The 25,672-nt window shown below is 45.4% G+C and overlaps 1 protein-coding gene across 1 annotated transcript in view; it reads right to left on the reverse strand.

The window, feature by feature from the left end:
* Positions 1 to 1,336: 1,336 nt before the first annotated feature.
* The window catches only part of LOC137781820 (forkhead box protein O6-like), a 29,141-nt gene continuing 4,805 nt past the window's right edge, over positions 1,337 to 25,672 (reverse strand). The window contains exon 2 of the mRNA XM_068570826.1: positions 1,337 to 4,933. Coding sequence (XP_068426927.1) covers positions 3,200 to 4,933 — 1,734 coding nt within the window. The 3' untranslated portion in view covers positions 1,337 to 3,199. The remainder of the gene's footprint in view (positions 4,934 to 25,672) is intronic.

The raw sequence follows: 25,672 nt of genomic DNA on the forward strand, positions 1-25,672 counted from the left end.
GCCAAGCTCTCAGTCGCAGTTACACTCAATCACACCGCTTGGTCGAATTGCGAAATTCTAAAATATCTTCAAATAAAGTTACTGGAGCAAGTTTGCGCTTATCCAACTGCTAAACATGTTTTTGTGTCAGGCATCTTTAGCTTTAAATATGCCTCCTGGCTTCCTCCCTCCACACTTATATTGTTCACTTTCCCTCTACTTCTCACTCATTTCCCTGTAGAGAGGTTTAGCCAAGTGGAGTCAATTAAAACTGCACATCTAAATGAGAAATGTCTATGTGAGTGCGCGTGTTGATGCATATGGTTTCATAACTGCGCTGTGTTTCTTTGTGTAAATTTGTGACACTTTCAAATATATGTGCATGTGTGTAGAGGCGTGGGCTCCCCTGAGGCCTGGCAGTATGGCGCGACAGTGCTGAATCCTCCTCCTGTGAAAACACCTCCAATGGGACACGAACAGCTGTGGCCAACCTATAGCGCTTCATGACACACGCATGTGCGCATGCACACATGCGTGCACACACACACACACACACACACACACACACAATGTCCTGTAAACGATAGTGAAGAGGGCTTGTCTGCGTGTGCATAAGGAGTTATGTTTTAAAAATGGCAAACTACTAAATAAATTAACTAGTAACTGCAGCTACTTGTACTACACAAGCACATGAGAGTTGACAAGCACAAGGAGGCGAATCCACCTAAAAGTGTGAATTGTCGAAAAGGTTTTTTTTTTTACCGTGAACAAAATCATATCCCTCTTCATGGTCAGACTTACAAAATTGCAAAGACAAAAGACTTTCTTTTGATTTCATTTATTTAACAGTCACCAGATGATGAGATACATTCTCTTAAAAAAAGAAATAGACAACAAAACTGATATTATTTCGAGATTTCAAAAACTATTATACAATATTCTTAATATATAGATTTTGTACAAAATAAAAGTCAGTAAAAGGGGCAACGGTAGAGTGACATCTTAGAAAACAGAGAAAAGAAAGGGATAGGAGTTGACTCAAACAACTACCACATTTAGGAGTGACAAAGAACAATCTCTTTCATAAATAAATATAGGAAAATTAGACATCATATATAGCTTTCCAATAGCAGGGCATTGCTAAATGTTTTATAACATAACTGCTTTGTGAGGCCCATTTGTTAAAAAAAATCCACGCATTTTCCTCACGGAGATTATCTGGAACCAGCGCGACTAAAAGCCCTGAAATAAAGGTATTTACTCCAATAATGGGTCTGATAGTCTGTGCTGTGTTTGACCTTTGGCTGTAAAAACAACGCCCACCCTACTGTTACCCCCCGCCCCCCCCGGCCCCATCTTTTCCTTTGTGTGCCATACTTGGTGCAGACCAAGCGCAAGGAGTCTCCTTAAGGGAACTGGAGAATAGGTGTCTATTTTTTCCTCTCTCAAGGCCAGTGAGAAACAAGCTTCAGAATCCCGCACTCACAAACACAGAGACAATTGAGGAGAGCATGTGTGAGAGGGGTGCACGGGATTGGAACATAGGAAGGTCATACTGCACGACCAACATCATTTCACCACTGAATGCCGTCCTTACAATATGGATATTTCAGCGCTGTCCTCGTTGGTCCTTAGAATTTCAACAATACAATAACAATTACAAGACAGAATAAACACACAAAAAAGTGGATGTGGATGGCTGTGGGTCATTACACCCCTGTTTAACATAGACTTATGCCCTTCGGATCAGCTGATTGCTTTCTTCTTAATTATCTCCCATTGCACCTGTTTGAAGCTCACGGTATGAGCACTGAAAACATGAAAACAGGGGAATACAAAATACAGACGTTGGGTATGATTTACAATACGAATACACTACCTGTTTTCAGACACACACACACACCCAAAGAGTACGGAAACTGAGGCTGATGATTTATCCCACTGCAACAACAGACTTTTGTTCTATCCTTGTCTCCATTTTTTCCTTTTTGTACCCTCTGTGAGCAGGCAAGCGGACAGTGACATTGGCCCTTCTCAGAGCAGGACAGCAGGCAGAGTGACTTGGCGTTAATCACAGTTTTGTCTTGCTTTCTTGGCAGATTAAGTCAGAGAGACGAGCGGCCGCCCCGACGGCCGGGGTGAGAGATGGGAGGACAACGTGTTAGATTCTCAATAATGACGCATCGCTGCCGCATCACTTTGGAGATTAAAAGCAAGATGCTGAATTTCAATCAAGCCCCGTTAATGGCTTGTGTGAGGAATGGTCACTTTGTCTCCACTGGCAGGCAGAGAAAGGGGGAACTGGCACGAGAAGCCCAGGTGAGATAAGGTGATACAACATTTTAATCCTCCAAATTGCATGCTAGCCCATAATGATGAAATCCATTTAATAGTGTATTGACAATATTCTCTAACCGAAGGGGAAAAGGGCTCTGACAAACCGTTACATCTAAAAGAAAAGTCAAAGTACCAAGGACTAAATGCATGTAGCTGTAAAAAAAATAATAATAATAATAATTAATTGGATCTGATGAGCATGTGAATGTCATCATCATTAAAATGGTAAACTGGTTTAAGATCAGATCTCTATTTAAATATACTGTATGCGTTCAAACAAGTTTCAAATCTGGATTAAACTCAACAACATTGTATTCATTCTATTTTAAATTTGTGAGTTATAAAGAATAGTCCTCATGGTTCTTATCACAGAAAAGACTGTTCCACACAGACAATGACAGCTTATGAGAAAAGGAGTCTGATTCTAATTCTATGATGCCAAGACGTGATACTTTATCAACGGAGCCTGTGGTTTCCTAATTTACTGCCATTAAATATGGCTGCCATCTTACAAAACATGCCAAGCTCTGCCTGAGCTGCTCTGTGGACACGTTGCACTGCGAGATGTGACCCACTTGCAATAAAGTGCATTGAGAGCTGGGTTCTCATGGTAGATGAGAAGCAATGATGGGCAAGCACAGCTGAGAGATTGTCATCACAGTATAGCTGATACGAAAAAAAAAACCTAATGTGACGTGAACTAGATCTCTCAAAGGGGCAGGGGGTAGGGGTTCAAAAGAGGATGGGTGACAGAAGAGACAACAAAGCAGGACGGAAGTGTTGGTCCTAAAGCCTCTGTGCCAAGTCAGGAATGTCACAGTTGAGCACAGTGCTTCATGGGTAGGGTAGTTCTTTTAGTTCAGAAGATGTGTTGTCCCAGACTTCAGCCAGGCACCCAGCTCTGGTTGCTATGGGTTTGCTGTGGTCCAGTCAGACCACTCATTCCCATCCCCATGCCCATCGTCACACCCATGCCCATACCCATGCCGATGCCGACCCCCTGGGCTAGGGAGCAGTCAAAGTTAAAGTCCATCTCCTCCCCAGAGTCCATAATGTCATGGAGGAGGATGGACTCCACATCGCAGTCCAAGCTACCGTGGAACATGTCAATGTCCAGGTCAGCGGGTAGTCTCTCGAGGGGGTGAGGTTGGTGAGGTTGGTGATAGACATGGTAGTTGCTACCAATGCTACCATTTCCCATCCCCTGGCCATGGTGGTATGGTCCGTTTGTCATGCCTTGGTGTTGTGGATCGGGGTAATGGTTGTGACGGGGGTGTGGGGCGGTGGCCACATGGCAGGAGTCCAGGGGCATGCCAAGCATACCTGCTGGGTTTGGGGGGAGGGTGGTGGAGGCGGGGAGGTGGGCATGTGATGGGGGGCTGTACAGGTAGGGAGCTTTGTGGTTGTAGGTCTGCAGCTGATTGTTGTTGCCGCGTGGAATGAGGGCCACAGCCCGGGGCGGTGTGTGGTTATGGCTCTGGCTGAGGTTGTGACCGTTGTGAACGAGGCTGTGAGGTGAGTTGTGGTTATGGTTGGTGACATTGTTGTGATTATGACTACTTGTATGGCTGTGAGTTCTGTTATGGCTGTGAGCTGAGCTGTGACTATGAGGTCCATTGTGGCTCTGGCCATTAAGGTGGCCAGGGTGGTGACTGTGATGGTTGGAGTCCACTCCATTACTAGCTTGCCCCATCATAGGATGGCTTTCCCTCTCCTGTCCCAGCATCATGTCCTTGGAACAGTATTGCTGTCTAATAGGACCGCCTGTAAGCAGACTCTGCAGCGCATTGGTGCTAGAGTAGGCCCGCATTGTTCCAGAGAAACTTGCTGGCTTGTTCTCCTGAATGGTCTGCATTGGTGAGTGATGGCGCAGCATTCCCATGCCAGTTGCACCATAGACACCTGCACCATAAGGACTCTGCACCTTCACTCCAGAGCTGTAGTGGTAGACAGGGGTTTGGTGCTTATGTCTGCCAACAGCTGTAAGCTGCTGCTGGTGTTGCTGCTGTGGTGGGTGATGGTGATGAAAACTATCCTCCATCAGCTGCTCATCCAGGCTGATAGCACCAGTCAGGTTAGCCAGCTGAGGCAGCTGCTCAAGGGGTGGACAGAGATTCCCTGCTCCCCTAGAAGGAGAGTGGGCACTGGTCGGTGAAGGGTAGAGGTGGGGGGAGGTGGAACAGGACAGGCCACCCTCCTCCGGTTCCTCTGGCTCTCCCTCTGCGAGGATGGGGGACAGACGACCACTAAGTGTGGAGGCTGATGAACTAGCCCTGGAATGGAGGTCTGTCCAAGCGTCAAACTCTCCATCTGTCCCAGATGCACCTCCAGCTCCTGGGAGGCCTTTCCGTGGTGGGCTGCTTTGGTCGGGGGAACCCTGGAGCCCAACCACAACAGGCCCTGCACCTATCCCAGGACGGCCAACTCTCTTGCCTCTGACGCGGCCTTTGCTTTTTAGGTATTTGGTGCTGTTGTCCATAGAGACTGCTCGCCGACGGGGGGACTTGCCCATCTTCCCTCCGTCTGGATTCAGCATCCACCAAGAACTCTTGCCTGTTCCCTCATTCTGCACCCTGATGAAGCGCGTGTGGAGGGATAGATTGTGCCGGATGGAGTTCTGCAGAGAGATGAGAGAGACACACAGTGAGTGGGAGATCAAATTTAATTGGATTACATACATCACCTCTAGATTGTACACAAAATGCTTTTGTAATGTGAACACTTGAGACATTTGCATAACATTCATATAAAATGTTCCAGAAGAAAATAAGAATTTTACACCAAACGTAAAAATCAACAATGCAGACAAACCTACCTATAAATCATTCAGTCTATACATGCTCAGTCATAAAGAAAATGTGCCAGATTATAATGTTGCGTCTATGACTATTATTAGATACAAAACAGACAGAAGTAGAGGTACAACAGTCTACCCAATCAGTGTCAACAAATTTCTGAAAATTGAGAGCACATTCAAAACCCCAAACATGTTCGAAGGACAGCTACAGTTGGCACAAAGCACGACCCTGTCAGCCTCAACTAACCTGAAATGATCTGACACTCAGTCTTGAGACACTTTTCTTATGTACGTCAATCCTCCCACATTAATTTCCATCAATCCATCTGTCCTCCTCTACTTCTGCTTTCAGCTGGGCTGATGTAAGCTGCTGTGGTTGGGGCGTACTGTATGTTTGAAGTTGGTGCCAGTCTGGCTTAGCGCCAGCCCTGTCTCTTTTGCTCTCGTAGCTTGAATGGGAGACTGTATTGGAAGATTGAGCTGAGAGCAAGGAAGGCTAATGGATGTATTCCACCCTCCGACATCTACTTTCACTGCCTATTTTCCTCTCCCTCCCTTGTTCTGTCTTTATCACAATTCCTCTCGTTTTTGTCATGGAGTGCTAGATATTTTGTATTTTTCTTATTTCCCACACTTCTTGCACACAACAGTCATTTTCCACTTCGCCTTTCAATCTCCGTGCCTTCAATTATCGGTCACCAATTACCAATCTATCAACACAGACATGTACAATCACTGACTCAGTAATTCATAGGCAATAGGTTATTTTTATTCTCATTTTACCATCATTTATCTCACAGGTTTCTGATGTGCAACAGAGTCTGTCGTTGCTGTTCTGCTCTTTGTTGTGTGTGAGGCATTTTGACGTTCATGCAGGAGAATATCAAATCAAAAGCACCTCCTGTGGTTTAGGAATATACTAGGACAATAGATTGTTTCAGATTGAGGGGTACTCACACTTCCACCATCTCCATTATGTTGTGGATTATTTGTATTCACACTGAATTGCACGGCAGGGAAACAAATAAATCAAATTGCGGCAGAGAGCACATAAATGGGAGGCGAACAGAATTCAGGTGATCTGTGAATGCCTCCTTGGGTTATCTCGCTGTGACACCTCTGGCATTGGGTAACCATGGCAACCGGGTAAACGTGCAACGGCAGAACTATATCATATTGTGGTTAGAGTCTAGAGAGTGAGGGATGGAGGGAGAGTGGGGGATGGGAGAAAGGATGCAAGAGGAGGCGGTTGTTTGATGCTGCTGCTCCAACACTAAACAGTCTTTCATCTCAGCAGTGCAGGTCCGCGGGGGATGCCCGCTCTCTGCTTCTGACGGCTTCTCTACGTGCCGCGCCAACTCCCCATCTCACCCCGGCTGGATCATCCACCTATCTCACCACTCCAAATCATCCACATCAAATCCTGTGCATGCCTGAAGTAAAACATATGTAAGCTTGCATGCCATTCCACCACGGCCGGTTGTAAATGGGGCATCTTTCAGAGAGCTGAACCACTTCATGATGCAACTCTGTGCTCTGTGTGACCTGTCAAATTGCAATTCATCCCGTATGAGGGAAGAGCAGCCCCATTGAACTTGGATGGATTTGTCATCATCCCAAACCCTCTTTATCTGATGAATCCACCTGCTAGAGAGATTTGAGAGATTTCGGACGGTGGCCAGCAATGGCATCATCATCATCATCATCATCATCACTTGCTGCTGGCTTCCTGTCGTGTAGTTTTCCACCACATGTGTTTCTCTGTCATCCTGTTTGTGTGTTTTACAATCTAAGAATAGCCCAGGTTGCAGGTGGTTCCACTGTGGGTGTGGTGCTGTTCGCCTGCTGTTCCCTGAGTCTGAGTCAGGGGCAATTTGGCCAGCCTATGGCCCTCACGCCCCCGAAACAAGCAGTCACTGCTAATCCCCCTCCATCCCCGAGTAATCCCAGACAATCCTGGGCTAATCCCAAGTTGATTCAGGGGCACTCCCAGCTGGGTGTCTCACATAGAGCCATGCCAGGTCACCACGAACACAGCGGGCAGCCCAGATATGCTATGATCCAATAGTAATACAGCATAAGGGAAGTTTGCGATGTGGGAAATAGGGACACTATAAACCCCTTATATGATGTAGTGTTAAACTATTCCTGATGTTAGTGCATTTTACTAGATTTTTGAGGCAGTGCTCCGATGTTGACCGCATTTTTTATGCCGCCATTGAACCTTTACTCTGTGCTCCGTCCTTGAGGGTTGGCTTTGCCACATTTCTACCTCTACGGGTTGCATAGAATAAAATTGAAAACTTTATTATGTATTAAATATTCATAAAATGGAAATTTGCTTTCAGCCCCCTGGCTTGCTGAGGCAGATGGATGAAGCCCACAGAAACATACAATGACAGTGAGGAACACACACATCACACGCCTGGGTCCGGGAAGCTGCTTCCTATTCAAATCATACCTCTTTAATACAATGGGCCTAGTGGAAAGGGCTCTAAATAATGAATGAACCAGTGGCTGGGCTTATGCAGAGAGATGTACTGCCTCGTCCCATAATACTAAAAAGAACAGACAGTCATAAGTAGTGGCATGACCTCTTTGTTTTGTTATCAGGGACATCTATCCTCATCCTCAGCCTACAAACACAACTCAATCAGGCTGAAAGGGGTTAATTTGGACATAAACTAAAAGAGGATATGGGTATGAGTTTATAGACCAATTAAAGGAAATTAAGGTGAACATGCTTCTATTGGATGTAGGGAAACAATTAGCCTGGATTCAACTCTCATTAAGGCCTAAAAATCATAATAGCTAATTTAGATATTTAGACAATGACACAAGCCCTCTTTGTCCTCAGATTAAAGGTGTTCACTCTTTTAAACAAATCTGCCATGTTAACACAACACACAGGTGGATATGCAGATATATATATATATATATATATATATATATATATATATATATATATATATATATATATATATATATATATAATTTTATATATAAATATATATATATATATATATATATATATATATATATATATATATATATATATATATATATATATATATATATATATATATGACACAAGCTCTTGGAAAACTTAAGATACCAATCAATGGTTCATCTTGCTCCCTCCCTTCTTCAATGCTAACAGGGTTTGATTCAAGAACTGGAGAGTCTCATTTAGTGTTGGAATCAATAAAGTTTAATGGCTATCAGTGCTGAGGTTTAGCACACATGAAGTTCTGACTAACAATGCAATCCACTTGCATTAGGGGGCCAATATTGGTGCTCAATATGTCGTATATCCATTGTTCACACTACAATGTCTAACTGCCACTGGCTTTTCGGTTAAGTGACGGTGCCCACTGGCTTGGTGCCCAACGCATCCCTCTGTTGCCTCTCCCAAGATGTCAGTCAGGCGTTAGCGGTAAATATGGGGGCAGGGTATGTTATGTTGGGCCCAATGGTTCATCTGGAATAACCCAAATGATTGGCATGGGGGCAGCTGTGATGGTGGGTACAGCAAGAGTTGGTGGGGGCCTTTGGTTAAAGGGTTGGAATACAGACGCACCACAAGGGGCCCCTCCACGTCATACAAAGGGGTGCCCTCAAAATGCCCCGCACTCGCCCCATCCCCCTTCCATCGGAGCCCACTCAGGAGTTTTCTCGCTTACACACCAACACACATGCTCACGTGCACACACGCACACACACACACACACAGAGGGGCGAGGAAACGGGTCAAACGGTTTAAACGACCCATCTTGTGGCAAATGTGCACTCATTCAAACAGAACTGAGTGACGAACTAAGGACTGCGAGAGGGGTCTGGGAACCAGCAAAAAGAAACCACTCACCCGATTCAAACAACCTCAAGGGTGAAGCAGCGTGGTGCGCTTGCCCAGCTAAGAACACAGCAGCTGTTCTTGTAGTGGCACCGAGTAAAGCCGTTTGCCACACTCGACTGGTATTACCAAACCATTTCATGCAGAATGGAGCCATTATGTATTGTCAAAGGGTATCCCTCTATGGTGCACATTCATTTGATAAGCCTAAATCAAGGGGGAGTAACAGAAGCACTAACTGTGTTTATTGTGATGCTGTTTTTGCCTGTGCAGAAGGCAGGAGGGATCAGGGGGAGGGGAGGTTTCAACACAAGCAGTTTTGTTCAGCACAGGAATGAGTTTTGTCAGCTAAGCCTGTCTCCAGGCTATTGGTGGAAATTAGCGCCGGCTAAATATTCGCTTTCCATGATTGATGTCACGGCTCGCGTTGTCCCTTTGAAGGGAAATAAAGAATTTAGAGCCATGTGGATTAATAGGGACAGGGTTGGGGGAATTTTATGTGTCTGAGGGGGACTTGAAGAGGGACTGAAGGGCCTAATGGCTGCACAGATATGGCACAATGCAGCTGAGACGATATGGTGTATCAGAGAGTTAGAGAAGACAAGTGAGACTATGACAGTGAGTACAAGAAAAAAAAGGGAAATAGTGTGCGTATGTGTGGAGAGAAAGAAAGAGAGAGAGAGAGAGAGAGAGAGAGAGAGAGAGAGAGAGAGAGAGAGAGAGAGAGAGAGAGAGAGAGAGAGAGAGAGAGATGGAGCTATTTGCCTGAGAAGCCCAGAGTCAGATGATTAAAATCCCTTTAGGAGGCTTCTTTAAGAGAGACAGATGGGCAGACAGGCCTGTTTTTGGAATGCAATCAAATTGAAAAGATTAAAAAGGAGTCTCTTTTATTAGGAGGTGAGAAACAGTTACTTCTCTGCCACATGCCATCATCGCCTCCACAGCACTGGTCACGACTGCATTGGCATGCGAGGCACATTGCAGCCCTTGTTGGGGAAGAAATAAATCTGGGATTACAAAATGCATATCTCAGTGTATCAGTGTGGAGTCTCAAAGGATTGGCAGCATTTTTAATTTCTTGAATCGATACGATTTACAGGAAAGAGTCAAACACTTCAGGCTCCCATTTCTTCTCGAATCATTACAGGAAAAAGCAAAAGTGAGTCACAGTAAATCAAGGACTTTTCACCAATAGCTGTCCTATTACATACCGAACTTTCACTTATTCTCAACGCCAAATCTGAACAGGTACAATTCAAATGCGCATTCCCTCGGCAGCCACTGTACTTGAAAAGACTGAGTTTGCACAGGAGAGTGATTCAAGCACTGTGAAAGGTGCTCGGTATTCGACCCTATTATTCCACAACACTGCAGGAGTGCCATTTATAAAAAGGCTTAAAATGGAAAGCAAGTGTGTGGTAGTGTCTGGTAGCCTCAGATCAGGAAGTGGCTGTGGAGAAGGGTGTAATGGAGTTGGTAGGGGATTCCTGCCTGACTGTGCACTAATTGCATCCAATCGCTGGCGAGTCATCAGCCGTGCCCACCCTGGCGCCAAGGGAAGGGTTGGCATCGGGGTGGCAGGGTGTGGGATAGAGAAGGGCTGCCGCAGCTTTGCTGGGTATAAATAGATGCGGACAGATTAGTAGAGCATCTGAGACCCGGACAGGGGATCGGAAAATCCGCTTGCCCGATGCCAGGGACAGCTGAGTGTTTCCGGTGGGCGCAAAGGGGACACAATCTGGGCACCATGTCTGACGCCCACACACAAAACGGGGGAGCCTCAGAGTGGGTGTGGAGCACGTGAAGGAGCACGTGCCATAGAATAGCATGGGTGTGGTTTTTCCACTGGGACCTGCAAGGGAGGCAGACCTTGCGCCCTCCCACTGAGGATTCACACAACAGGTGTTTGGGCTGGGCCACCTGTGGGGCCGGCCGCCTGCTCGCACTTCACACCTCGACTTGGGAGCAAACTAACATTTTCCACTGGGCTTGCCATGCTTTTGTTAAAGACTAACACGTTTCTGGAGAGGCTTTTACAGCTCTTTTTACAAGATCTGCATCATATGCGTGCGTGCAAGCGTGCACAAGTCAATCTACATTTATGTAAGTGTCTGTGTGTCTATATTTGTGGTTCAGTCTGTTTAATAGCCAACAGGCACAGTGTGGATTTGATTATACTGAAACTTCCCTCCTCCATATACAAAAAAAAAAAACTGTCGGCCAACAATGGCATCAGACTTTTTTTTCCACAATCAGCCTCCACATAATCTCATTCATAACAATGAGAATCTCATTTCCCACATTCTAAAGGTCAGTGCACACCTCTGATCACACTTTAATAAACATCATTCTCAGCGTTTAATTTAATTTCAGCAGAGCAGGAAACTTATAGGCAGCCATGCAAAATTTATTGGATCGTCCCTTTAATTGCTTCACTTTCACAGTATAGAGAAGAATGACCGCAATCATAGGAAAGAAGAAAATGACGCACAAATACACAGAAACACAGGCACGCATCTGCACAGTGTACACGCACGCACACACACACATGCAGACACACACACACACACACACGCAGAGACAGAGAAGAGATAAGTGGAGTCAGTCAAGTGCCAGTTTTGGTTAAATTTTAATAAAATAAGCTTCACAATCTTTTTGAACCAGCACCATGTAGTGGCTCCACATCTCTTTGTCATCACACATTTTTACTCTCACCTAAATTGGCAAACTGTACCAAACAACCACACACACACACATGCTCAGACACACGCACACTCACACACAAACACACACACACACACACATACATGCACACGCACACAGTCAGTCACTCCGTCACACACGTACATTGCACACACATGCCAACATGACACAAAGCCTGGCACACCGGGCACACTCATTACCGCAATGCCAAGCTACCAGTTGCTAAGGAGACCTGTGGGAGAGGGAGGGTTCCTTGTTGTTGCCATAGCAGCCGGCTTGCTCCCTGCCAACTCTCTCCCTCGGGGAGACACAAGGCAAGAGGTGGGGGGTGAAGTGGGTAGAGGTAGGGGGCAGCGGTTTAATAGGGCTATGAGGTGCAGAAGGAACTTCATTAGCCATCAGTGTGCGCCGCACCAACCACTGCTTCCCATGAATGCCGACCCACACGCAACACTTCAGCCTGCAGACTCCCACTTACTCACGCACAGCCCATAGACTCCCACTTATTCGCACACCTTTACGGAGAAGATGGAGAATGGCATGCTTGGAATGAAAAGCAGGGGGGGGGGGGTGTCGAGTGTATCTGACGGGGGGAGGGGTAAAAAGGGCAGAGGTGGGTGAAGCACAAAAAGATGATGGGGAACAAAGAACAGGGTCTTGAATGTGGAGGCCCGCCTGAACGAGTGGTACTCTCTTTGGTAGTTAAGGCTGCATGAAAGCAGCACCATGTGCCTCCTCCTAACCAACCTTGACCTTGAGTTACAGCCACTATTCCTCAAACCATAGAATTGCACCGTACAGCTAAACACACATTCAGCACATTGTTCATACGCCTTTTCCGTATACAATGCAACCGCACGACAAAGCACACAACTGCAACCATTCCTCTCTATTTTTAAGGTTATTTTAGAACACACTGCGAGTGGTTTCAGCAGTTTGAATCACACTTTTCTCTCATGTCGAGTGTTAAGAACACCAAAAAATATAAATATAAATACATTTTCAAAAAATGTGCGTTTTCAGATTGTTTTATTAAAGTTTGCGCTGCAAATGGTAAATTTAGGGTCATAGTAAGAATTGATAATAAATATTAATTATAATCTGGGAGATTTTTTGTATTTGAAAGAGCTTCAAGGTTTAAATTAGAAAAATCTCAGTCTCTGAGATTAAAGTGGCAAATTGACATTGTAGATGCATGAATAGAAAATACATCAGATATTAGCAGGGTAACGCACCACTCACCACCTCAGACACTATGGGATCTTTTATTTTGTGTTCCCGTGTAGCCAACCACACACTACAGTGTTGCCAGTGACGTATCTTTCAGTTTCGTCGTGATTTGATTGTGAATGATGGCTATAAACGAAAACTGTTAATGGAGCTGTTGAAAACACGAAAGTAAAACTGACAACTTATCAAGCTTCTGCAAACACATCACATGTGCCTCCTCTTCGCCTACAAATGTCTTTGCGATTAGAAGTGATATTAATGTGATTAAATCCTGAATGCATTTCAATGTTTTTTGGACAAAATTGACCTCAGGAATAAGGATGACATCAAGAAAAAAAAAGAGTTTTATTGATCGTGTGACTGAAGAACGACCTTTCAAACTTGGAATAAACAAATATGACTGTCAAAAGTTTCACTCAAAAAAGCTATTTGGGGATAATTTATACTGCAGTCAGAATTCCTGTAAAGTGTATTTCATTAATGATGTGACAACAACATGGATGAGAATAAATCTATCACAGAACCAGCATTTAAGTCTGAAGCAAGATTATTGTGAAATAAAAGGAGACTTCTTTAGGGTCAAAGTGAGTTCTGCATTCAGGAGTAGAACTTCAAGTATTGACTGTCTGACAACCCATGATGCTCCTTGTTGCCTCATATTCTGATACTTGTAAGTACCAGCGTACAATATGAATGAGTGTGGGCATCGATTTGGTCTGAATAAACTCCGATGTACGGTAAATAACACCACCACCTCACCCTCTCCCCCCCCGACCCGAGCTTGAACCATTTTATGTGAGCTCATGAGAGAAAATGAAGCATAACTAGAAAAAGACAGTCCTGTCCAACTGAGAGGAAAGAGGAGATGAGGGGGACAAGAAAAGAAGGATTTACCCCTCCTGCCTCCCACCCTCCTTCCTTCCCCCTCCTCTCTCCGTTTCCTGAAACAAAAAGAGCCCAATTAAGTCAGTTTGAGTTAGGGTCTTTGTGTGTGTGTGTGTGTGTGTGTGTGTGTGTGTGTGTGTGTGTGTGTGTGTGTGTGTGTGTGTGTGTGTGTGTGTGTGCAATAAATGGAAATAGGGGGGCAACGTACTGCAAGTTGCAGAGACTGTTTGAGAAAGGAAGGGGGAGGAGATCGAAGGTTTGTTGGGGTGGTGGGGGAGAAAGGAGATGGGTGAAGCACTCTCTCTCTCTCTCTCTCTCACTCTCTCGCTCTCTCTCTCTCTCTCTCTCTCTCTGTCTCTCCCTCTCTTTCTTTCTAGCCTAAGAGGGCCAAACTTGCTCTCAGCTCCTCGACGGGAGATGCTGAAATATTAATCGCCACGCTCCAGCCGCAGACTAGTGAACACAATCGCTTCAAACTCCCACCCTAATGAGTGTGTTCATGAATGGCTAATGTGCACAGATGGGGGGCTGATGACTGGATAGATCGCAACGGGGAGGTGAGGGAGGGAGAGAAGGAACGGAGGGAATATGTGGAGGGGGAGGGGGGGATTTTGGCGGAGCGTGGTGGCGGTGGTGAGGGGGTGCAGTGGAGGCGTGCCCTGACCTTTTAAGAGCCTCCTGAAAACTTAATTAAGACTAGCCCAGCGCTACTCTTCCTTTCTTTTACTCCCTCTCCCACGCACACACACTGGCTCACACTCGCATGCCTGCACATACACACACACGAAAAAAATCGCTATGATCCTTCATTCTCAACCTCTCCTCCAAGTGCATGCCGATTGTTTACCCCCATTGGCCTTTGCACACACCCTGCTGAGCTGATGCGCACTACATTTCTGGATATATAAGAATTGAAAATGACTCACGCAGGTTTTTTATGAATATGTCAATGTCTTGGTCATGTTAACGCACGCACACACATCGTGGGATAAACAAAAAACACATGTCCAAATTAAAACTGCAGAGTTAGGTATATGTAGTTCTTCACCCCCTACGTAGATACATCTCAGAAAGAGGATGGTACAAATCTATAAGGCTCAGAAGAGCAAGGTGAAGAGTTCTTTTACATGAAATACCTTTTACCTCCACAGACAAGTTAGAGTTACATGTCAGTGATGGGTTGAACTGAATCTTATTAACCAGCTTGCATCGCAGGGCGTGTAAAGGTCAAAGCTCCCTCTCAACTGGAGATGGTTCTCTGGGAATTTTAATGCGTCACATGCATCTTTTATAGTTGAATCTGACCTGTTCTTTCACCCCCGGGGTACATTTTGCCTCAGTATCCTCATCACCGACTACTCTCCTCATTGTCATTTCAAGTCTTGAGGTCAGACACAATATTATAACATGTAGAGAGTAACAAAAATGCGGGTTAGCGCGCTATCCCAGGACTCCCTATTACCATAGAGGCCACCTACGGATTAAGAGCATCCAGCGTGCAGACGCATATGCAGACACACACACCGACATACATACACTCACAGCATCTAATTAGAAGAGTGAGATGCTGTGACCTAATTCGTATCTTCTCCTCGGCAGTCAGGATGGGAGCCTGGGTGTGGATCGGTTGGGTTAGGGCGGGAAAACGGACGATGCCTCAGACTGTTGTCTGAGGCATCGTCTTGGCATCAGTTTGGTAATGAAACAGATTGCGAGAGGTATTGATTGGTGAATGGCAAGTTAGGAGACAACGACAACGCCATCATGTCACCGCAGCTAAATTCAATGTAAGATTCTGATGCATTATGTAACAAAATACAGAACATTATGAAACTGCAGGTTTTACTTGTTGGTTATCAAAAACATATACTTCATAGATTAATTGGTTGATCAGAAAGGTGTGCTTCTATCTACTGTAGTCAGGGGTCACATCAGTATTTCAGTTTTTAAAGTTTTAAAACTTAAGCATGTCAATCATTTGATTCTAGTAGCAGAGTTACATAAAATGTGTATTTCTTACTTACAAATGCCACCTCAATAGAATGCTCTCAGACTGTGACTTAAAAACTCACAGCACCACAAGCTGCTTTCCCTCCCTCCTCCCCCGTTTCCTGCCGTGACTGCCAACACACTCTAGGCATGATAGAGGGAAACCAGTGGTGGTTCTGAGAGGGGAATTAACCTTTTAGAAGGGACTGCATTGGCAATGCTCAATTTAAGAGGTTGAGTTCAAGATTTCACTGTGGTGTCAACAGGATACTTCAGTGCATTCATCTGCAATTGTCTAATTTGATCATATAAATTGCAAAATTATGTAGATTACATTTGCAGTATGTCAAATGACTACTCTGCAACTTTGATGCCATATCTGCAGAAAAAACATGAGAAGTATGCATGGACTCAAGTATTTCTGTGCAAACCATTTTGCATCTATAGCGAGCAATTCTTAACTTCCAAATGTATTACCTTTTGTGTATTGTCTCCTCACTTTAACCATGTCTGCTTTTACAAATTCATTTGTCATCAAGCTCATAGGCCAAAAAACAGACTGCTCGGATCATTATCGAACTCGCTGTACCCTGTGATTACTTAGATGGCCCACCTCTATCCATCACATACACATTCCTGTAGACAGATGCAGCTGCATGGAAGCATATTTACAGTAAGTGTGTGAAGGTGAGCAGGGTGATGGTCATATACGCGCCTACACACATCTGTCAGCAGCTTTGCACAAGCTAATACATGTATGTGAGAAAGTGCTACACCTTTGTGGGTCTGTGTGTGTGTGTGTGTGTGTGTGTGTCTGTGTGTGTCCGAGTGTGTCTGTGTGTGTCACAGCACTCCTGGAAAGGGGGGTGCACAGCGTTTCCGCCTGAGTGCGACTGTCAGCGGGCATCACTCAGCCTGGCAGTGTGGCAGGACGCGAGGATCATTAGTGGACGCGAAGGGAGTGAGAGAGGGAGCAGAATGGAGGAGAGTAAAGGAGAAAAGGGGAGAGCGGGGCAGTGACTCTGTGAGTCGGGCATCACGTCTTAATATCCGTCTTGAGAGCATTACACACACAGCAGTGCACTTTCCTCTCAGTCACGCAATCGCCTCACCGCAAAGACCCCATCATGGCCCCCTCCTCTGTCATTTGCTCCCCTCTGTCACAATCCCTCCATCCCTCCATCCATCTTACCCCCTTTTACCCTGCATCTCTGATTGACCCTCTCTGTCCCTCCCCATATCTCTCAAGCCATGCCCTTACTTAAGCACGGTGCGTTGCAGCTTTTCATTTCCCCAGCTCCGGATTTATCCATCCTACTTCCCTTCTCCGCTCACATCCTTCCATTTCAGCCCATTGCGCCCATGTTTGCCCACTCTGCCTCGCACAGACGCTCCTCTTCCTGCAGTAAGAAGGATTGCAAGTTGGTCTACTCTTAACCGTAGCAAGGTGGAAACAACTGTTCCACACATGTGAGACATGAGATCTTTTTTACATCTTTTGCCTTCCTTCCACTCTCGGTCTCAGCACTTCATCCTCTTGTCCGTGCCAGCCCTTCACTCCTTCAACCATCAGTTTGTTCATATGTAAAGGAAGCCATCCATCCATCCAATCATCTGACACTTTGTGTCAGTATGCTTCATGTCCAAAGTCATTTGTGCACCGCCATATCTATGGTTCACTTCACCAACTCCCTCTCTTGATTGATCCCTCTAAGATCCTTGTATCCCTTCAGGTCTGTGACCTGTGTTGCTGAATACCCAAATATACATGCCTGACATTTAACAAATGGAACTTTGTCAAAGTTAACAGTGTTAGCACAAGGGCTAATTCTTCCCTAAATTTTGCTTACTCAGTACGGTTCCAGGTTCAAGGATCCATCTGTCTGCTGTGCTGTCGTAGCATTTTATCACACACAGATTAGGTCCACTGCGTAATATATTTGTCCCAGTGAAACATTTGTGAGCTTGGTTTTGGCACCTGATGAGAGTGTAGTTTAGTATTATAGCCCTGATGATGACAACAATACAATCTGGCCAGATGCCAGCTCTGCTAAAAGATTTTTAGATGGCATGGAGTCAGAAATGGAACTAGCATGTGTGCATTTGCACATGTGTCCGACCAGGTGTAACAGAGACAGTGGGACAGACACAAGGATGAAACAACTAAAGCCTTCGACTCATTGAGACTTTTCTTAAAAGTGGCACATAAGCCCAAGAGGACCCCTTGGTCTTTTGACGCTTGCATTAGGCTTTCGTTACTATATTTTCTTCATGTTATGCACTCAATACATCACATTTTAATTAGAATAAGCAATAGATTAAGCAATAATGAAAATATACCTTACTTACAGCCCAATAAAGTATGACTAGTATGCTTTTCTCTCCACAAGAGGATTTTGCAATTCAGACGTAATAATTATTGAACTTCACGTTCAAACAAGATGTTTAGCGCCCAACCACGCCAATCCCTGTCACACATCAAACCTACAGTTTCCACTCTCTCGTCGGATGCAGGTGACATTGTTTACCTTTACAATACAACCTTCACCACTAACTCGATCCTTTCACACATTTTTTCAAGAAGAACATCAACGTCTCGCCCTGCATCTCTTTCTCTCTCTCGTAAATCCGGACACAAATTGACTGAATTCCAACCTTCTCCTAATCACCATTCCAGATATCACAACCTTGGAAATGCACAAAGACAGCGCCACAAACACACACGGCCTTGACCCCAGCGGCATCCCCTTAGCTGCTCCGCTTGCATCTCCTTGGCACTCAACTAGATCTCTCCCCGGCCGGTCTTCAGGCATGGATCACTTGTAAGGATTTGAGCATAGACTTCGCTAAGCTGATTGCTAAAGAGGAGGGGGGAAATTACCCTTGCACAACTGCGTTAAAACCTTCTTGGGTCATGATTTGCCTTATGTAATAGATTGTGTGTATGTGTATATGTATGTGTGCGGGTGTTCCCGAAATACCACTCCAGCCCCCCGCAGCCCCCACCCCATGCCATTTACCCATTTTGCACTAATTGAGGGATCTTTTTTCGGAAGCCGTTATTGCACTCATTTAATTATTTATTTTGACGGGAAGCAATCTGGTGGCTAGCGAAGGGATCGTGAGGGTGTGTGTGCGTGTGCGTGTGTGCGTGTGTGCGTGTGTGCGTGTGTGCGTGTGTGTGTGTGTGTGTGTGCGAGTGTGTGTGAAAGCGAGAGGGAGAGGGAGAGATATAACAGGACCAGGTCAGAGTAGGTTTTTGGGTAAATGTGTGTAAGGCCAGAGTTACTGTATGTCTGTGGGGCTTTGCATGTATGAACAGTATACAAGAAATTCACTGTGTTTGTGTGGTTATGAGTACATGTGCTTGTGTGTTGCATATCAAAGTGCATGGCTTTCTGAGTGCAATGGGAGTGCACTAATGGACGCACACTTGAGCTGAAAAGTGCAGAGTGTAGCTGAAGTGCAGCCAAGTCTGGCTTCCAGTCCTGCTTGGATGCCCTATAATCTACTCTCTAATCTCGCTCTCGTTTCTTTCCCTCTGCATTTTGCTCACTTGCCTCTCCTTGTCTTTCCATCTTTCTCTCTATCAATTTGATATTTTCATCCCCACTTCATTGACTGAGCCGGCCGCCCCCGTCTCTCCCAGTCCCCCTATTAAATCTCTTTATCCTGGTTCAGAGAATGAAGAGACGTGGATCAGCATCGCTGCTGGCTGGCTACAGACTTTCCCTTTTTTCTTGGTTCCCTCCTTCCTGCTGTGCAGTGAAGAGAATGAAATAAGGGAAGATGACATGCAACCACCAGTCGTCTTGACCTTTATCAAGCTCTAACGCCTGAGGCCGAGTGAATGAGACATTAAGAAAATGACTGAGCATTATTAACCCCTACTTACTTACACACACAGTACACTGTCGGCTCTGAACAATGGCTGTTTGATGCATATTCCCTTGGCCGTCACTTTTCTGACACTTAAGGGTACGCTAACGACAAACGATCAAACTGGGAACAACACTTGTGCATTCTGCATCACGTCACTTTAGAAGGGAAAAGAATGGCAAGACCGGTCCAGCCTGCCTGCTCCGATTGTTTAACTGTGATTGATCCCTTGTCGAGCTTCAGCTTCCCAGCACTCCTGTGAATGCCAAGTCCTGTTAAGAATTGATGCTTCATTATAAACCAACCACAGAAGTTCTTCAAATGATGCATCAGCCTCTGAGAGAATGCTGGACCTGTGAGGGCCAGATGTTAACCCTGACGGCAGCAGTCCCAGCCAAGCTGTACTTCCAATGATAGATCATTTCCTTGCTCTCCCTTCTTCTTCTGTCTCTCCCTTTTGTGCCCGTGTGCACAACTGGCGCACGTGCATGTGTGGCCATCATTCTACTCCAGTCAATCAGTGAGCAGAGACAATTCCCCGAGTGACATTTACGGAGAAGAAAGAGAGCCATTTATCACTTTAGTTTTGGGATAATAAAGGAATGACTGAATGAGTGTGTGTGTGTGTGTGTGTGTGTGTGTGTGTGTGTGTGTGTGTGTGTGTGTGAGAGAGAGAGAGAGAGAGAGAGAGAGAGGGAGGGAGAGAGAGAGAGAGAGAGAGAGAGAGAGAGAGAGAGAGAGAGAGAGAGAGAGAGAGAGAGAGAAAGCAGGCGAAAGGGAGAGAGAGCTAAAGATGAAAAGGGGATTTCAAAAGCACATGAAAGGAGCAGGAGAAATGAGCGAGGGAAGAGGGAAATGAGTGATAAAAAGGCTACTTTGTGGGGAGGACTGAGAGTGTGAAATAGAACAAGTGAGGAGAGAAGAGAAGGCCGTGAGTGACTGACAGTGAAAAAGAGAGCATGAGAAAGAAGAGTATGAAAAAAAAGCCCGGGGTGCGGAAAGAAAAAAGGCAGAGAGACAGAGGAGGGGATAGAAAAGGGCTTTCTGCAGAAAAAACGAAGGAGAAAGAGGGGGAAGAGACGGAGATGAAAAAAAACGGTCCAAAAGAAAGGGGGAGAGGAGACAGAGCGAGGCAGACGTGCTGGGTTCATTCAGGGCTATGAGCAGACTCGGAGTTCAGACCTCACACGGTCAGCATACTAAACACCGGACCCAGTGTCCTGACCCAGATTCAAGCCAGTGACATACAAATCCAATTGGGGAGGAACAACTTCACCCCCCGCCCCCCTTTCCCCCTCTGTCTGACCATACCTCCCATCAAAAACACAAAACAACCCCCCTCTTTCCCCCACAATTCCAGCTGGTCTCACAGTCACCTCATAACCCAACAACCTCGCCCCAGTCCTGTAGGCTCCCCACACATATGCTGGCTCCCACGCAGATTTGCTCACACATGGGTTGTTTTACACAGACAAATGTACACGCCCAAGCAGAACCACACATGTGATTTCTTTCCAAGGTCAGTTTTCTCTTTTCAGCTCACGTGAGCAAACGTTACAGCTCAGCAGGGTGCTGCGCCGGTTCCTGACCAGCCGCTACCGGAGGTGACCTCCATCCATCAGACGCAGGCGCATGGCCCACCGCAGCATATCCACCAGCATTAGAATAACAAGCATCTTTCTTGAACATAACTCTTGCTACTCCGCCTCTCCACTGCCCTTCTTTTTTTCTATCCACCTGCTCCAATCAGTCAACGTTAACTACATTTCCCTTTGTGAGCCGGCTCCCTCCATCACTGGTTGGGACCGCCGAGCGCAGGTAAACTGATGGACGGCCCTCATACGCTCCCCTTTCCCCTTCCCACAATCCTTTGGCTCATGACAGGGGCTTGATGGACAGGCTGAGAGGAGCAAGAGACCCGGCACGTGGCTGCCAGGATGGAGTCCGGAGATGGAGCGTTGTGAAAGACACCGTTTAGCTCGGTATATATCATCTCTTTCTCAGGGACGGACTTGGCAATATGCGTGCGCGTAAACACACACGCACACGGCCATCAATCCCTTGCATACAGGAAGAGATATCAGACAAAGAGAAAAATTGAATTAGGAAATATGGGCACTGTGATTTGTGAGAAGTGAGTTTTGAGGCCGGTAGAGAAATATAGCTTGGAGCGCACTCCATCTTATAGCGAGAGCAAAGAGGAAGAGGCATCTGTGTTGTTTATCTAAAGCCCCATCTAGTTACAATGGCTTGATGTGAAATATTCATATACATGTATGACAAGATCAGGCCCATTATGTTGCTCTCTCGGCAGGGCTTCAGTGAATGGAAACCCATCAGTCTGTGTAAATTATGAAGACAAGATACATTACATAAGCCTATAAATGGTCATGAAGAGGAGTGTTGTTGAAGATTGATATCACTCATGGCAACACACGTTCTATAGTGTCATCAGTATGATAATATGCTATGGGCTATTTCAAGGATAAACTCGCCATTATAATATATCACAAACCATATAACCACAGCAAAACACATTAGGCTTTGTATAGTGTGCATCATAATACAACATTATGTTTCAGATTGATCAGCAGATATACAACCGGTACTTCAGTCATAATGAACCATAAATCATATAACCTATAAGGGCTGCAACTAAAGATTGTTTTGATCAATTAAGTTATGTTTTTTATCTACAGTTATCATTCAGTCCACAACATGTCAGAAAACTGTGAACTGTGAGAGCGTCTTGGTTGGCCAACTACACCAAACATTCCACAGCGATGCCCAAACCGTGCCCAGTCTGCATCTAATCAGAAATATATGCGGCACATCTCCAAGTATAAAGACATAGCATGTTCATTGTTCATTATTCTATATTATTATATATACACTATTACGGTGTTCGCTAACATGGAGGAGGCTAGCCTCAGGCCGTCTTGCCGTGATAGGGGTGAGTATTGGAGACGGAGCAGAACAGAGTGGAGCCGAGCAGGGCCTGTTGTACAGAAAAAGACAGAGAGAGTCGACCCAGCGTGACTACCGCCTGCCTGAGTGGAGCAGCCTGCCTGCAATTAAGGTGGAATCAGGGAGAAATCTGCGCTGCCTTGATAATGAGCCTCGTCTGAATTATTAACGAGAGCTGTTCCCCCGGGACCCGGGCTCCCACTGAGCCCATCAGCCCCCCCCAACACACCCACATGCACACACAGACACACACACAGACACACACTCACCCTCTGATGCAGGGAAGAGGAAGAGAAATGCAGTTATAAACACCCCCACACGTACATGCACACGCACACGCACACACACACACACACACACACACACACACACACACACACACACACACACACAGACGACAATCCCATATTATGCACATTGACACAGATGAGCAACAAGCATGCTGCTCCACACGGAGACCAAAATTTCAAGCACCACGAGGGCTAACACATTTTATTCACACGCTGAAGTGAATATTCAAAGCCATTTACAACATTTGCAACAGAAACCACAGTTCTCTGGGACAAAATAACTTAATGTGCTGCCATCAGATTAACACTGACAGACTCTTCTTTGTATTAGAATGAATGACTTTAACACAACACTTTACTGAATAAAAAAGAAGCCACATATCTGACATGAACCTTTTTCAATGAGGGGATACCTGTTCATTACTTTACTGTGTTATAACAATGGGCCTTACGTTGAGAAACTGAGGTATTTCCTTTCTGAGAAGTAAGCCAGTGATTAGATGAGTCATTTATTGCCTAATAGTCATTTTTGGTAAGCATTTAAGGTCATGCATGAAAAATGTATTATGTGAGTAATGTTAATATTGCTCAACTGACAAAGATCTGTGAGGCCTCCCTCAAAACCAGAATATAAGCAATGCATCGACTTTTTAAGTAGGACTACAAGTCACAAAGGTTCTGAAGTCAATCAGGTCTGGATCCAGGGTAACTCAGCAGGAACACAGACATCATTTTATTGAAATGTGGGACTTATGGCTGCATGCCTAAAGTCCACTGTGAGTCCAAACGTATAGACCCCTCAACAGAAGAGCTTTTTCTCTTTCCTCCCAAATTTCATAACCCTTTCCCTGGATATAAAAAGAGATGTGTTCTAATCACCCAGCGCTAGTGTAACACTCAAGGCCTTTTCCCCCATCCCTCCCTCCCATCAAATCTCCATGACATCAAACCTACACAGCCTCAGAAAGAAACACACACCACATTTTGTCCCTGCAGCTGTGAACGGTTTTGCCAAAAAACCTGCGGGCGCTCACCAAACAGAGCCACGCCTTCCATATGAGCCAATCGTCGCGAGTCCGACAGGTTTCACAACAAATCAGACAGCAAAACAGCACCAAAGTCGCTTCCGCTCTCGGTCAGCCCCCTCCTGTCCCAAAAATGGTTCACCCCACCCAAGAACAGAGTGTTCCTCCATGGGTGGTTTGAGGAGGCACAAGTGTGTTGTGTGTCTCGTGCAAATGTGTGTGTGTTTGTGTGCAAGAGCCAGAGGGGAGGAAATGACAATTCGTCTTTGCTTCACAATACGTCTTTAGTTTAGGCAAAACTAAATTAACAGAAAGGAGTATCTAATATTCAGAGAAATGGCACCAAACGGCTGTAAAAATGTTGAAGTAAATTGCAGAGCCATGGGTAATAGGCTAGCAATGATTCAACAGCTGAAGTTCCGTTCAGCTGAGAAGAACATCCAAATGAGTTCATCCCTGTCGAATTGCGAACTTGACGGTCTCATCCCCTTGTATTCTGCTCCAAAAGACCCGGTAGCTGAGAGGAGTCGAGCTGGGAGAAATCCGGCATTGTTATCCTATTATCTCTGCGATAATGTGAGATATGAGATTCCTCTTAGACGAGGGGAGGCACACTGCTTAAGGCAGTCTGGATCACTGGCAGAAGACTGACGCCTCAGCTCTCTTGAGAAAGACTCCTCACCTCAATTGGCCCTTGTTCCAAAAACCACTAAGAGAGAAAAAATGTATAGCATGTCTAATAGATGGATGGAGCGAAGGAGAATGACGAGGAGATAAAAGAGGCGATAACATGGGGGTCTGCTAGATGGAATGATAGGAGAGAGTGAAGTAATATCTAAGGTGAAATTATATTGTTTTTCATATTACTGTCTACTGATTGCGATCTCTTATATTTGAATGCATGCCCTTGCTTTGGTAATTTGCATGTACATTAATCATTTTCAGTGAGAAATGAACTGCCACGCGGCTGCCTGACAGCTGCAGGGAAAAAATAGTCAGAGAGAACGGGCTTCTTAGCGTCAGATACCCAACTCAACCTGAATCAACCGGAATATACTGTGTGAACCCAACCCGGCTCCGGCTGCAGGAGCCAAGAAGAGATGTAAGGTGCTCATAATTCTGCACCATAAATCTGTCCAGCATGCATAATATGCTCTGGTTTTCTGAGTGTGTAAATGTATGTGCGCGCATGTGTATCTGTTGCACTCTCAAATTACTCTGCTCCCTTGAGCCAAGACGGAGGATGAAATATGAATCAGCTAAAGTCTAGGATGGTTTCCAGTCTGGAGAGACTCCCCAACCATCAACAGGCGACACAAGCATGCATTCCTACACACATGCACACACACACACACATGCAAGCTACTCACACTCAGAAAGTTTTAAGTCTCTCCACTTCATGCTAAGCTTCTGTCAACTCTGCTGCACATTTGACATTCACATCCTTCATATTTGACAAGTGTTGCTCTACTGCAGCGGCTGGAGCCGGCGCATAGTGACAGGATTACGAGAGCCTGTCTGTCTCTTTACCTATAAATCAATTAGATAAAGTGATATAATCCAGCACTGTTATAAATACTAATGCCTGTGGAGACAGGGGTTGTGTGCCTTTACAGAAGATAAGACTACATATACCGAGAGAGACATCTTTCTTTCTCTCCTCTTCCTTTCCTCGCATTCAATTATGCCTTACAGTCGCTGTCACATTTCTCTCTAAATCTTTTTGAGCGCCATCATT

The sequence above is a fragment of the Clinocottus analis genome, unplaced genomic scaffold (genome assembly GCF_023055335.1).
Source record: "Clinocottus analis isolate CAN_PGR_092001 unplaced genomic scaffold, fCliAna1.0.p SCAF_9, whole genome shotgun sequence".
In the NCBI taxonomy this organism is placed as follows: domain Eukaryota; kingdom Metazoa; phylum Chordata; class Actinopteri; order Perciformes; family Cottidae; genus Clinocottus; species Clinocottus analis.